The 14,652-nt window shown below is 43.7% G+C and overlaps 1 protein-coding gene across 6 annotated transcripts in view; it reads left to right on the plus strand.

Annotated features, from left to right (window-relative positions):
- usp6nl (USP6 N-terminal like) overlaps positions 1–14,652 on the plus strand; it is a 277,494-nt gene that overhangs the window by 75,550 nt on the left and 187,292 nt on the right. The window contains exon 1 of one of the 6 annotated variants that reach the window (XM_038811845.1): positions 12,740–12,900. The exons of the other annotated variants lie outside the window; for them this stretch is intronic. Within the exon in view, the coding sequence (XP_038667773.1) occupies positions 12,849–12,900 (52 nt within the window). The 5' untranslated portion in view covers positions 12,740–12,848. Of the gene's footprint in view, positions 1–12,739; positions 12,901–14,652 lie in introns of those variants that run through there. 6 annotated transcript variants of the gene reach the window in all.

Consider the following 14,652-nt stretch of genomic DNA (forward strand, 5'->3'; position numbering starts at 1 on the left):
GAGGATACCTCGGAGGGTTTATGAAACAGTATGTCGATAGTCCATCTAGGGAAGGGGTTGTACTGGACCTGGGGATTAAGCCTGGCCATGTGGCTGCCATTTCAGTGGGGGAGCAGTTCGGGAACAGTGACCACAATTCAGTAAGCTTTAAGGTACTGATGGATAAGGATAAGTGTAGTTCTCCTGTGAAGGTGGTAAATTGGGGGAACGTTACTTACAACAATATTATGCAGGAACTGAGAATGTAGATTGGGGGCAAATGTTTGAGGGCAAATCAACACCTGGCATGTGGGAGGCTTTCAAGTGTAAGTTGATAGGAATTCAGGGCTGGCACATTCCTGTAAGGATGAAGGATAAGTATGGCAAGTTTTGAAGAGGTAGCATGGTGGCGCAGTGGGTTAGCCCTGCAGCCTCACGGCGCCGAGGTCCCAGGTTTGATCCCGGCTCTGGGTCACTGTCCGTGTGGAGTTTGCACATTCTTCCTGTGTTTGCGTGGGTTTCGCCCCCACAACCCAAAGATGTGCAGGCTAGGTGGATTGACCATGCATAATTGCCCCTTAATTGATAAAAATGAATTGGATACGCTAAATTTATTTTTAAAAAGTGGACAACGAGAGATATTGTGAGCCGAGCCAAAAAGAAAAAGGAAGCATTTGTCAAGCCTACGAGGTTGGGAACACACAAAGCATGTGTGGAATACAAGGAAAGTAGAAAGAAACTTAAGCAAGGAGTCAGGAGGGCTAAAAGAGATCATGAAAAGTCTTGGCCAGCAGGATTAAGGAAAATCCCAAGGCTTTTTATATACCTATAAAGTGCAAGAGGGTAACCAGGGAAAGGTTTGGCCCACTCCAGGAAAGGGGAGGGAATCTATGCGTGGAGCCAGAGGAAATGGGTGAGGTATTAAATGAGTGCTTTGTGTCAATATTCACCAAAGAGAAAGACTTGGTGGATAATTTCTCTGCGGAAGGGTGTGTAGATAGTTTGGGTCATATTGAGAGCAAAAAGGAGGAGATATTGAGGATCTTGGAAAAACATTAAGGTCGTCAAGTCCCCAGGGCCTGATGGGATATATCCCAGAATACTGAGAGACAAGGGAGGAAATTACTGCCATCTTGAGAGAAATCTTTGTATCCTAACTGGCTGCAGGGGCGATCCCAGAGGATTGGAGAATAGCCAATGTTGTTCCTTTGTTTAAGAAGGGTAGCAAGGATAATCCAGGTAATTGCAGGCCAGTGAGTCTTATGTCAATGGTCAGGAAATTATTGGAGAGGATTGTTTGAGACAGAATTTACTCCCATTTGGAAATAAGTGGACTTATTAGAAAGAGGCAACATGGTTTTGTGAAGGGGAGGTTGTGTCTCACTAACTTGATCAAGTTATTCGAGGAAGTGACGAAGATGATTGATGAGGGTAGAGTAGTAGATGTCATCTACGTAGACTTCAGTAAGGCCTTTGACAAGACAGTAAGGCCCTCATGGCAGACTGGTACAGAAAGTGAAGTTGCACGGCGTCAGAGGTGAGCTGGCAAGATAGATGCAGAACTGGCTTGATCATAAAAGACAGAGGGTAGCAGTGGAAAGGTGCGTTTCTGATTGGAGGGCTGTGACTAATGGCGTTCCTCCGGGATCAGTGCTGGTTGTAATATATATGTAACTGGTTTAATTAGTAAATTTTGTGGATGATTCAAAGGTGGGTGGAAACCCCTGCTGTAAAGCACATTTAGTCCTTCCAGACCAGACAGAGGTGGATCAAGGTTCAACAGTTAAGTAAACCATCTGTTTCAATCCTGGGTTCTTGGTATTGGATTTGCATTCAAATTATGCCTGTTTATCTCTCAATTGATTTTATTTATATGAAGTATATTTTGGTCTACCCATCCTGCCACCTTTCTTGGAGTTGCCAGATCAAGGTTTGATTGGATAGAATGGTCATTCTCACTAATTGGGCATAATGGACAATCATGTTGATTACTGAAATTGATCTACTTTGTGCTTTCCTGTCAGTCATTTGTTGCTGTTATGGTTCTTCAAAATGCTTGTATATTTGCTTTTGAATGTCTCAGAATTTCTGCCAAATTCCTTTTGACTTGTGCACAACACCATTCTCGAGAATATAACTCCTACTGCACCTTAAGCTTCCCTGCTGTTACCAGACTTCTGAATGACCCTCTTATGGACTGATCTGATCTCTTCACACATCTTCTCTACTGAGCATTACTGCAGTCCTGTATGCTTCACCCGATGTTTGTGTCTATGTATTTACATTGTGTATTTATGCATGTATGCTCTGTTTTTTCATGTATGGAATGATCTATCTGGACTGTACACAGAACAGTACTTTTCACTGTACCTCGGTATAAGTAACAAAACAAATCCAAGCCATAGCTATCAATTCTTCAGAGCTGCATTTCTTGCTGAGCTGCTTTATGTCGTTTGGTCCTTTTTTTAGAAGTGAGATCTTACCTCATTGCTTACATCTCTCAGTTGTATTTAATTTCCCTAAAATGTCAAACTAGCTGCGTCTTAGAATCTTGACTTGTGCTGGTGCCTTGATTGTCATTTTGCAGCATCACCATAGCCTTGCTATCAAAAGATAACTCCATTTATTTTTATCCTACCTTATTTAATCAGTTCTTGTGGCTCCCATACACCTCAATAAAGAGGCAGTGATGATTTATGTTGTAAATAAGTGTTCTGTTTTTATGTTGGTACTTAGTCATGCAGTCTGTTCAATAATACAGTTGATTAAAATGGGAGGAAAAGTCCATTGTCCTGATGTACCACAACAGTAATTAGGAAGTATTCTTAAGCTCGCCATTGATCATTACACAGCTCTGCCATTGTCATATATTTAACTAGATTGATGCTCTGCATATGAATTTCAGACCAAATGAGAATTTCCCAAATCGAAGCAATATATATTTGAGAATCAAAAGCTTTTTCAAGTCAGTAAATTTAAGAAAACTGACATGCATTGTCTGTATACATTTATTAGATAAAATATTCAGAGCTGAAATAGACCATTCAGCTCATCCAGTTCAGGCATTTGTCCGCCAGTCAAGTCCCCACCCTTCCTTCCTATCAGCACAATCCTCTAGTAACTCTTCACTTGTATGGTTATCCAGTTTAACTCAACTCAACCCCCTGGATGGCACGTTAGCACAGTGGCTAGCACTGTTGCTTCACAGTGCCGCGGTCCCAGGCTCAATTTCCAGCTTGGGTCACTCTCCGTGCGGAGTCTGCATGTTCTCCCCCTGTCTGCGTGGATTTCCTCTGGGTGCTCCGGTTTCCTCCTGCAAGTCCCAAAAGACGTGTTTGTTAGGGGCAGAATTCAGAATGCCCACTTCACCTATGTACCCAAACAGGTGCCTGGGTGTGGTGACATGGTGATTTTTACAGTAACTTCATTGCAGTGTAAATGTAGCCATGATGTGGAGATGCCGGCGTTGGACTGGGGTGGTCACAGTAAGAAGTCTTACAACACCAGGTTAAAGTCCAACAGGTTAGTTTTGAATCACTGGCTTTCGGAGCACAGCTCCTTCCTCAGGTGAATGAAGAGGTGGGTTCCGCAAACACACATATAGATAAATTCAATGATGCAAGATGATACTTTGAATGTGAGTCTTTGCAGGTAATTAAGTCTTTACAGGTCCAGACGGTGAAACTGGAGAGAGGGATAATCACGCGTTAAAGAGGTGTGAATTGTCTCAAGCCAGGGGAGTTGGTCGGATTTCACAAGCCTAGGTCAGATGGTGTGGGGGGGGGGGGGGGGGGGGGGGGGGGGGGGGGGGATGGAGAAATGTAATGCAACATGAATCCAAGGTTGAGGCCGTAATCATGCGTGCGGAATTTGGCTATAAGTTTCTGCTCGGCGATTCTGTGTTGTCGCGCGTACTGAAGACTGCCTTGGAGAATGCTGACCCAAAGATCTGAGGCTGAATGCCCTTTTTTAAAAATAAATTTAGAGTACCCAATTATTTTTTCCAATTAAGGGGCAATTTAGCGTGGCAAATCCACCTAACCTGCACATCTTTGGGTGAAACCCATGCAAACACGGGGAGAACGTGCAAACTCCACACAGGCAGAGACCCAGGGCCGGGATTCGAACCTGTGTCCTCAGCGCCGTATGCAGCAATGCTAACCACTGTGCCACCGCGCTGCCCCTAGGCTGAATGCACCTGACTGCTGAAATGTTCCCCAACTGGAAGGGAGCATTCTTGCCTGCCGATTGCCACACGATGCCCGATCATCCGTTGTCGCAGTGTCTGCATGGTCTCACCAATGTACCGTGCCTCGGGACATCCTTTCCTGTAGCATAAGAGGTAGACAGCATTGGCTGAGTCGCACAAGTATGTACCGCATACATGGTACGTGGAGGGTGGTGTTCTCAAGTGGTACCCATGTTGATGATCTGGCTAGTCTTGTCTACCTCACTTAACCCCTTCAAGATGCTCCCTAAACCGAGACTTTTGGTAATCTGATCTATACTCTGTTTTATAATGGTCCTGTGAAGCACCTTGAGATATTTTAAAAGGTGATATGTAACTATGAGTTGTTGAGTGGGGCTAGCTAGTAAGGGCTACAGGCTGGGTCATTGCTTTTGTAAGGATGAGTTAGCTTTTGATAGTATTCTGAAAACAAAGGTCGTTTAAGGGATTTGTATTGGTAAACATTAGAAATAAAGTAGGTTTAATTTAATGTTTGTGTTCCTGGAAGAGACCTATAGTTAGATAAATGCTGGACAAAGGCGGCTGGATTCTCCGCCCCGCCGCGCCACATTTCTGCCTCGACCCGCCGGCGGGGCTCTCCATTACGCCGGCTGCTCAATGGGGTTCCCCATTGTGGAACAGCCCCACCCTGCCGGGAAACCTCTGGGCGCCGGTGAAACAGAAAATCCTGCCGGCGGAGAATCCTGTCCAGCGTGTTTGTAACCAAAGAGAGAATGCTGGAAAATCTCAGCAGGTCTGGCGGCATCTATAGGGAGAGAAAAGAACTAAAATTTTGAGTCCAGGTGACCCTTTGTCAGAGCTAAAAGACCTAGAAAGTGGGAAATATTTATACTGTGAAGTGAGAGAATGAAAGATGAGTCATAGCCACAGAAACCAAGGTAAAGAGTGCTAATGGCAGTCCCCAGAGAGAACAAAAGATGTGAACGGCCAAACAGCAGAGAAACTAACATCAGAGGGTAAAGTGTGACAGATGTAGATGTGGGGGAAGGGGGAAGCAAAGGAGAGAAAAGGTGATGAAACGGGGGATAAGATGGGGGGGAAATGTACCCCCCCAGTTTGAGCACTTGCACCTATTTCAATTTGGTCTATTGCGTTCGCTGCTCAAATGCAGACTGGGTGATGGCTTTGCTGAGCACCTTCGGTTCTGTGCGCACTCAGGACCCTGACCTTCCCGTTGCTTGCCATTTTAAAACAAGACCCTGCTCCCATGCCCACATGTCTGTCCTTGGCCTGCTGCAATGTTCCATTGAAGCTCAACGCAAACTGAAGGAACAACATCTCATCTTTTGGTTAGGCATGCTACAGCCTTCTGGTCTCAAATCAAATTCAACAACTTCAGATGATTAGCTGTACCCCACCTCGGCCCTTTTGTTTTCATCGCACTTCATTTCAGCTGTCTTTTATCAGTTATTTCTTTCTTGTCTTTCTTTTTATATATATATATATATATATATATATATATATATATATATATATATATATATATATTGCTTCCCCCTTCCCCCTTCCCCATCTCCCACATCTCCATCTATCACAGTTTACCCTCTGATAGTTTCTCTGCGAAGTGGCCAACATTGAATGTAATTTAAGGAAGAGTCAGAAATGTGTGAAAGAAACATTCTACACAAAAAAAGGATGCTTTTCATGCACTTAATACATACATTGTTATGTAGGAAGATACTTTGCTGACTCGTTATTCAACATTACCTTTTTGTATGCAAAGGGCTTGTGCTACATCTCTAAAATTATAAACCTTGGATAGTGTTTGAAAGTGTAGCTGTAGAGCTCTCTATTTCTAAGCTGTGCAAGTAAAATTGATCAGCATTCTGTCTAGCTTGCTGTTTAGTGACATTGACCATTATAAGTAGTATTTAGATTTAACTATTACTATTTACCTTTAATAGTAATAGACTCTCAGTTTTTATCAATTCTAAGGAACTGGGTGCATAATCATTAAAGTCATGTTGGTGTGCGAGAGAAGGATTTGTTGAAGTATGGGCCGTGACCTGTGGGTGGTGGTCCCAATGATGGGCGAAGCGTCCAACAGCAACTACTGCCATTTTTGTTGAGAATGGCTGTCGTTGCAGCCTTTCAAATGTGAAAAAAAATGAGGCTGTATGCAGTCTTCCGACCATAAGCAGTAGCAGTACACGCCCTGCCGTACACTTGGTGCCAAGCACCCTGTATGTATGTGTTTTTGGCGCCAAATTATGAGGCGAGCTTCTTCCACTTTCTAGTTGCCAGCAAGCAAGGCAAGAGGGCTGTGAAGATGATTTGTTTTGTTACAAAAAAGAGATGGCCAACCGCACAAATAAACAAATACCTGTAGTACTTACTGGCCAGGATGTCACATTAGAAGTTTTTGGAGAGAGGTGCTTCGGAGAGTCCACGGCAGTTCAGAGCAGTGCTAGTGTTAGTTCTGTAGTGAGCTCCTCACTACTGTGTAGTGATCACATTAAAGATAAGCAAACATGACATGGTCCAGTCGGCCAGTTGCCAAATATGGGTCCCAGGAAAAAAACTTGTGTCTGACTTGCAGACAGAGTATTTACTTACAGTGCATGGGTTCCACAGCATAATACGTGTGTTTGAATTATTTGTCAAGTCATATTGTACCAACTTTGCCGAATTTGCTCCTCAGTTTCTCTTCAACATACCGTTTCAAACGTAAAGAACGTATGAAGGATTTTCGTCGGACTGCACAGATCCCAAATAGTGCACACTTCATTAAATTTCTGGCCAGTCAAATACGTTCGTGTCAGTTTTATGATAAGTCATCGACCCAAAATATTAATTATGATTCTTGCTCACAACTGCTGCTAGATCTTTTTCCAGCATGTTCTGTTTTTATTACCCGCAACATTGTGATGTTGAGAAATTTTTGATCTCAGTGGGCCCAGGGAGTGATCTAAGGATCCATCTATCCCAGGGGTGGGCAAACTACGGCCCGCGGGCCGCATGCGGCCCGCCAAAGGTCTTTATGCGGCCCATCAAGTCATTAAAAAAAAAAAATTTTTTTTTTAAATTTTTAAAAAAAATATCTTTTTTTAAAGTTAATGGGGGGGGGGGGGCTGTTGGGTTACTTACTGGTATAGGGTGGATACGTTGACTTGAGTAGGGTGATCATTGCTCGGCACAACATCGAGGGCCGAAGGGCCTGTTCTGTGCTGTACTGTTCTATGTTCTATATGAGGCGCCCAGAATCATAACCGGGTGAAGTAATTATTTTACTTAATATACTATGCGGCCCTTTAAAATTGTGAATTTCTGAATGTGGCCCTTGCACGGAAAAGTTTGCCCACCCCTGATCTATCCAATCAAGAAAATGAACTACAAATGAAGTGAAGACAGTGAAAAGTCTGAAGGAGAAATAAGCTCTGCATTTAGCAAAGCAGATAGCCGACCAATTAAGTTTTTCTACACTGAGAAAGAATTCCACCACCCCCTCCCAAACTGGGTAGTGAACATGTGTTCTTCATTTCTGCAGTGGTATACAAACAAAAATTGAAATTATCGTGCAGAGTTAGATTTAAAATACATACTTTACTCCGATTATCTGTTGCAGCTTAAAACTAAATGGAACAATACCTCATCATCTAGCGTTAGCTTAGTCAAACAAACTCTGGCTACTTACGATGATCTATACAAGTCTCAGTGTACTTGAATTTCCTTTGCAAGAAAGAGCTGCACAGGGTCAAAAAGGAGCTGCACAGGATCAGAAAAGGCCATTGCGGTCAATTTGTCAATAGGTCATAGATTTCAACTTTATCTCTTGCAACTTTTCACTGGCCCTGTCTCGCATCATTTCTCACGTTTTACACCAACAGTCACTGAGTAAGACAAAAACCAACATGTGCATCAAAAATTAGAAAACCAGCAGTAGATATTATGCATGTAGGATGCAACCCTATGGTCACTTCTTTGCCTTTTACTTGCATGTCTCCTATCGTCAGTGTCCCTTCGTCCTGTCTCCAACTCTTAAAGGAGGCGTTCATTATCGCGGGTATAAATTTGTGGTTTTTGCAGCTGGGGGCCATGATGGACATTCTGGACTGAAGTGATGTCGCAGTTGGTTCCACGTTCACAGTGTGGCTACTACCACTGGGTTTTTTGAGTATCTGGCTGGGGGAATGGGAATGTAGTCGTGGCCAGTGCATGCAGGAACTCTCCGCCATTCCGACCCATTCAGCTCCTGGTTCCTTGACTCATCCCCACACACTTTCTGCGGTAACAGCCAGTGTAGAACCTTCTTTCTAATTTTTGCCAGGGATTTCTGCCATGGTTTTCTTCATGAAGCCTGCATCATCACAGTTAGTAGAGTACACATTTACAAGCATCCATAGAAACTGATAACCCTTCCAGGACACCATTAACCATGACAAAACCCAGGGTCCATAACCGTCTATGTCGTTGTGAATGCCAACCTCTTATTGAATAGTATGGCCAATCTCAAGTCCTCGTTGCATAGCACACTGAGAACATCTGTCCATCAAGCTCTTCCTTAGCCTCAGTCGGTCCTCCTTCCCGTTCGTTGGAGGAAGGTTACGTCGGCCCTCAGGCTTTTCAGATGGGCAAAAACTCTGTATTTTTTTACTGGGCAGTTAAGTCCCCATACGTTCCAGGTGACTATCTGATCTGAGGGGGGGGGGGGGGGGGGGGGCTGACACCGCCCCCTCCTGTAGGGTCAACCATAGTAATCTTGTGAACACGTCCCTGCACTCAAGGGTTTCCCTTTGTTTGGGGCCGTCCAAGATGGCCATCTACAATGCCTTTGTTCCTGTCGTTGCCATGTGCGACCCTGTTGCAACGAACTCCCTTTCGGGAGCTGCGCCGCGGCCTGCAATCTCTTCTTGCTTCCCCGTGCTAACCTGCTCTCTAATGTGGCGTCTCCCCACTTGGTAGCCATCTATCCATTCCTTGCCCGTTGTCTCCCCCACCCCTACCCTCCTTTCCCATTCTGTGCAGTTGCCCTTTTGTGTCCCTTGTTGTTGCTGTTCCAGCCTGTTCTTGTGGATCAACTCCTCCGCTTCACTCTGTGTGGTAAAATAATGTTCCCAGTTTTGATAGGTCACCCACTGATTGAATTGGTACAGCATCCCAAACTGTTTCTTGCTTTTAAACAAGGCTGCTTTGGTTCCATTGAATTCGGCCTGACGCTTGGCTAGGTCTGCCCCAATGCCTTGGTACAAGCGGATTGTATGTCGTTCCCATTTGCAAGACTGCGCGTCTTTCCCAGTTCAGGATGTTCTCCTTATCTTGGAACCTGAGCTTGGCGATGATGGCACACGGTGATTCTCCTGTTTTTGTCCTCTGCCAGAGTGACCTGTGGGCCCTGTCCACATCTGGGAGCCTTGGGAAGCTTTTGCCCCCGACCAGCTTACCCACCATTTGCACCACGTATTCTGTGGGGTTTCTGCCCTTGGTGCCCTCTGGTAGACCCATGCTTTGGAGGCTCTGGCAGTTTGACTGGTTCTCTTGGTTTTCCACCTTCCCCTGAATGTTCCCTGTGCTGCTACCACCGTTGCCACCTCCTCTTCCAGTGAGGCAATCTGTTGGTTTTGGCTGGTAGCTTCCTTCTCGAGCTACTGCACCATTGCTTCCTGCGTCTCCAATCACTGTTCCGTCCTTTCCATCGCCTCACTGAAGAGGGCCAAGACATCTGCGACCACTGATTTCACTGTCGCCATAATCTCTCTCCTTTATAACGTCTATGCCTGAGGAGCGCCAGTGTTAGAAATTCCATCCATTGGCTTATTGGTAAGCCAGTGTTCGTGTTGGCAATTTGGGTCGCTTCACATGTCCACTGCTTCAACCCTTCTTTCCTGGCTTTTGCTGATTTTATTGTCCTTGTGTCGTCTTTGACTGCACATCTCCGTGTCTGTGATGGTTTTGGACAACGGTGATGGTGGTTGTGGGGGGGGAGGGGGGGAGTTGGGTTTGCTTGGCATAGTGGCTAGTTTTTGGGCTCAAAGTTTCTATTTCCAAGTTTGCCAGAAGAGAGCCACCTTTCCTGCGACTGCTGAACAGATCCCTGTCACCAGAAATCCTCTGGCAACATTTCTAACCTCAACTGCCTTCTCCTGTGCCGTCTTATTGATGATCAGGCCTGCATTTTGAATTATCCTATTCTAGTTCCTATTTTAGCACATCTTTCAGCAATCTCCATTAAATATTTGCCACAAAGTGACCATTTTAATTTGCTACCTCCAATATCCCAAGTATAAATCCCTTTTGAGGCAAATACCTTGCTCTCTTTTTGCATTGATTGTCCTTTACTCTTTGTGTATGTCTGTCACTACTCAGGCAATTTTTACATTCGCTTTTTGCACTCATTGAAAACCACTGGGATGACTGCGGATGAGATTGATAATCCTGATTTTATCTTCATCAAATTTTGAGGGAACACTGCTTTCTCATCAGCCTTCCAAACTATGCATTGACTAGCTGAAGTTGGGCAACCGAATTTCAGACATCCACTGATGCCACTTACAGCTTGTTAGGTGAATTGGACAGTCTGGTTTGGAAATTTCGAATTCTCCCTCCGTGTACCTGAACAGGTGCTGTAGTGTGGCGACTCTGGGAATTTTAACACTAACTTAATTGCAGTGTTAATGTAAGCCTACTTGTGAAACTAATAACGTTTTTTATTATTAACTGGTTGTTTGAAAGTGTGGTGGTCTGGGCGTATCACCCTTCGGCTCATACTTTATAATGCTACAACGGTGGACGACACTGCGCCGAGGACCTGGGTTCGATCCCGACCCTGGGTCACTATGTGTGGAGTTTGCACATTCTTATTGTGTCTCACTCCCACAACCGGAAAAGATGTGCAGGATAGGTGAATTGGCCACACTAAATTGCCCCTTAATTGGAAAACAAAATTGGGTACTCTAAATTTCTTTAAAAATATATAACGCTACAACTGAGATGGGGAGCTCATTGTTGAAGGGCATGGTGGAAGTGAACCTTTGGGCTCTGATTTTGTGCCATTGAAATTAGAGCTTTGGATACAGATCCTTCCAAAAATGACATGTTAGATTTCAGAGGAGAGTTGACTATAATGTCTCTACTTCTTTGCTGAATTCCTGTTCTGTTTTCATTTAATGTTGAAAGTCTCTTGTTGGTTCATTTGCTGGACAAGAACTGACCTTTCATGTTAAAAGGTTTGTTACCAGCTATATACTAAGGCAATACATATCATGTGTATGTAAACAAAAATATTAGAACTGAAGTCTTTTTCAAAAGAATGCTGTTTTCTGAAAACTCTCCACAAGGGTGGAAGTTAGGGATTTTCACAGAGTTGTTAGTCTGCAGCAGCAACTCTGCAATTTCCCCCTGAGTTGTATAAATTCCTAATTTTAACATTAAGTTAAATCATTTTACATCTTTGCCATGTGGTTCCATGCTTGCATTTCACAGATTCAGAGTGGTAACAGCATGGAATGAGGCCATGCAGCCCTTTATCTCTGTGCTGCGCTCTGAGCCCTACATTCTTCCTTGTCAGAAAATCCAATTTCTCATTCCACAACATGCGCTTTTTTCTCCCTGCAGATGCTGCCAGACCTGCTGAGATTTTCCAGCATTTTTGCCTTTGGTTTCAGATTCCAGCATCCGCATTAATTTGCTTTTTTCTTCTCATTAAATGTCTTGATTGAGCCTGCCTCCATCACACACTGAGGCTATGCATTCCTGATCCCAACCACTCTCAGAACTTCAGATCACAGATTGGTACGGGGCAGAAGGAGGCAATTTGGCCTATTGAGTCTGCACCAGCTCTGAATGACTGGCTCACCTAGTAACTTTTTCCCACCTGTAACTGCATGTTCTTTTCAAATAGTTTTATTCCCATTTGAAAATTGAAGCTGCTTCCACCACAGTCTCAAGTAGAGCAGTCCACACCCTAACCACTTGATGCATGAAAAGGTTTTTTCTTGAATTACTATGCTTCTTTTGTGAATTACTTTAAATCTGAGCTTGCTGGTTTTCCTATTGACTCTTGTTCAGGCCCCTTCTCAAATCTCATTTGTGTAGTAGAGGTTTTAAGAAATGGAGGCAGGTGGAGTAATTTATGAGGGGCAATTCAGAACATGAGACTGAGGTAGCTGAAGGAACATCTCTCTCTTGTGTGCTCTTGCTCTCTCTCACGCGCACGCTTGCGCTCGCTCTCTCACGCGCATACTCGCACACTCTCTTTTGCTCTCTACCACCCCTACACTCCCAGCCACTTTCTGCCCCTTCCCCCTGCCTCATTCTCTGTGACCCAAGCCCATCCTCCCACCATAAATCTTGTTTGAGGGAGGTGGTTTAAAAAAAAGAAGTTCTCTTGGGGTAAATAAGCAAATGGTGTATATAATGGGATCTGAAAGCAGAACTGAGAATGCTGGAAAAACTCTGGTCTAGCAGCATCCGAAGGGTAGAAAGCTGAGTTAATGTTTCGAGTTTGTGCTGCTTAAAGCTTCTTACAGTTGAGTTTGATGCTATAGCAATTAACAACCAGGAATGCAAAAGTAAATCAGACAGGAAATGGCTATCTTGGAGATATAAAAGGCAAATTGAATCTAGTGAAAAAAGAACTGACTGACTTGCTGAGTAACTTGTTCAGAGGTGTGCGTTGGCGAATATGGCTGTGAAAAGACTGCTAATGAGATGGGGGACTGCAGTGCAGGTTCAAGGTTTGTATTTCCCTTTCATTGTGTAATGACCCATTCATTTTATTTTCACAGTCTGCTGGTCAGTTTAAAAAAAACACACGACTACTTGTTGAATTCTTGTTGCTTTGTCATCTGCTTCATTGTTTAATTGATTTTTTTTCAACTTCCGTACATAATTGTATCAGCTACAAGTATTGCTGTCGACTTTTCATGTCGGTGTATGTCACTGTAAAACCTCCATAGTATTTTCATAAGTCTGCATGGCAACATTTTTGCACTTGCATTCAATTCCTTTTCCATTTCGTGACTATACTGACTACTTTCAGTACTTGGCCCAAGTGATAATTCTTTTTGATACAGGGAACGCTGAAGGTCCTATTTCTGCTGGTATTGAAACATTGTAATTTTGCAAAAACATTTTGGCTGCAAATACCTAATACAGTCAATTTCAGAATTTTAAGTTGGACGTGAAAATGAAGTGATTAAATATAACCAGTTCAAATCCTGTTCCTATTTGTTTACATTTTCCAACCTCAGTAAAATTTGATGAGAGGGAGGCATTTGTCGGCAAGCATTGCTACTAGATGGGCTGGGGGGTGGATGGACAGTTCGAGCGGGTGAAAGTTTTGGAGTTTCAGAAACATTTATGTAAAAATTGTCAAAATTGATCCAAAATATAATCGGGGAGAATGTAGACATGCAATTCTTTTGCTTTAAATTAACTGTTTAATGAGCTTTAGTGATCAAAAAGTTAGGAGGGGTTATTGGGTAACGGGGATAGGGTGGAAGTGAGGGCTTAAGTGGGTAGGTGCAGACTCGATGGGCCGAATGGCTGCCTTCTGCACTGTATGTTCTATGTTTTAAATTGCATGAATTCAAAATGGTAGAAAATGTAGAATTTTGGATTTCAACATTATTACAGAAATGCTTTCAAAATGTTTTCTACTTATGGTAAATTATTTATTAAAAACTAGAATGGAAGCTAACATGGAGCTAAAGGAAAGCTAAACTGTTCAGTAATACTTCCAGAATAAAGCTGGATTGGAACCAGTGCAAAACTATCCATAATATCTCTATACACAGTCGAGGATAATGATCAAGAACTGAAGGAAATAAATTGAGAAATCCTTTGACCAAAAAGGTGGGGCAGGATTCCATTACAAGACATAACTGCCAGGAAGAAGTTATGTTCTCTACACAGCATATGTGCGCACAATTTGTTCAACCAATGTTTAGCAATGAAACTTCTATTGCTCACGAAACCGTCCTGTACTAACCAGCATGTTTCCTGCTGAAATGGCTCAAAACCAAAGCTATAATAAAGTTCTCCAAAATGAATGCACTCATAAAAATGTGGAGGGCAGTCATCAAATGTAAACAGCTTATGATCAATTACTATTATTGGCAGTAAGTTACCTCAGTTGAAGGGCGGCATGGTGGCACAGTGGTTAGCACTGCTGCCTCACGGCACCGAGGTCCCAGGTTCGATCCCAGCTCTGGGTCACTGTCCGTGTGCAGTTTGCACATTCTCCCTGTGTTCGCGTGGGTTTCACCCCCCCCCCCCCCCCCCCCCCCCCCCCCCCCCCCCCCCCCACACACCCCAAGGCAAGGTAGGTGGACTGGCCGTGCTAAATTGCCCCTTAATTGGAAAAAATGAATTGGTACTCTAAATCTAAAAAAAAAAGTTAAATCAGTTGAGTGCAGGGATGTTGAGGCTGACAGAGGCAGCTTAGTTTGAAGGAATTGTGGTTGCAATTCGATTCATTCTGATAA

The sequence above is a fragment of the Scyliorhinus canicula genome, chromosome 11, assembly GCF_902713615.1.
Source record: "Scyliorhinus canicula chromosome 11, sScyCan1.1, whole genome shotgun sequence".
Taxonomy (NCBI): Eukaryota; Metazoa; Chordata; class Chondrichthyes; order Carcharhiniformes; family Scyliorhinidae; genus Scyliorhinus; species Scyliorhinus canicula.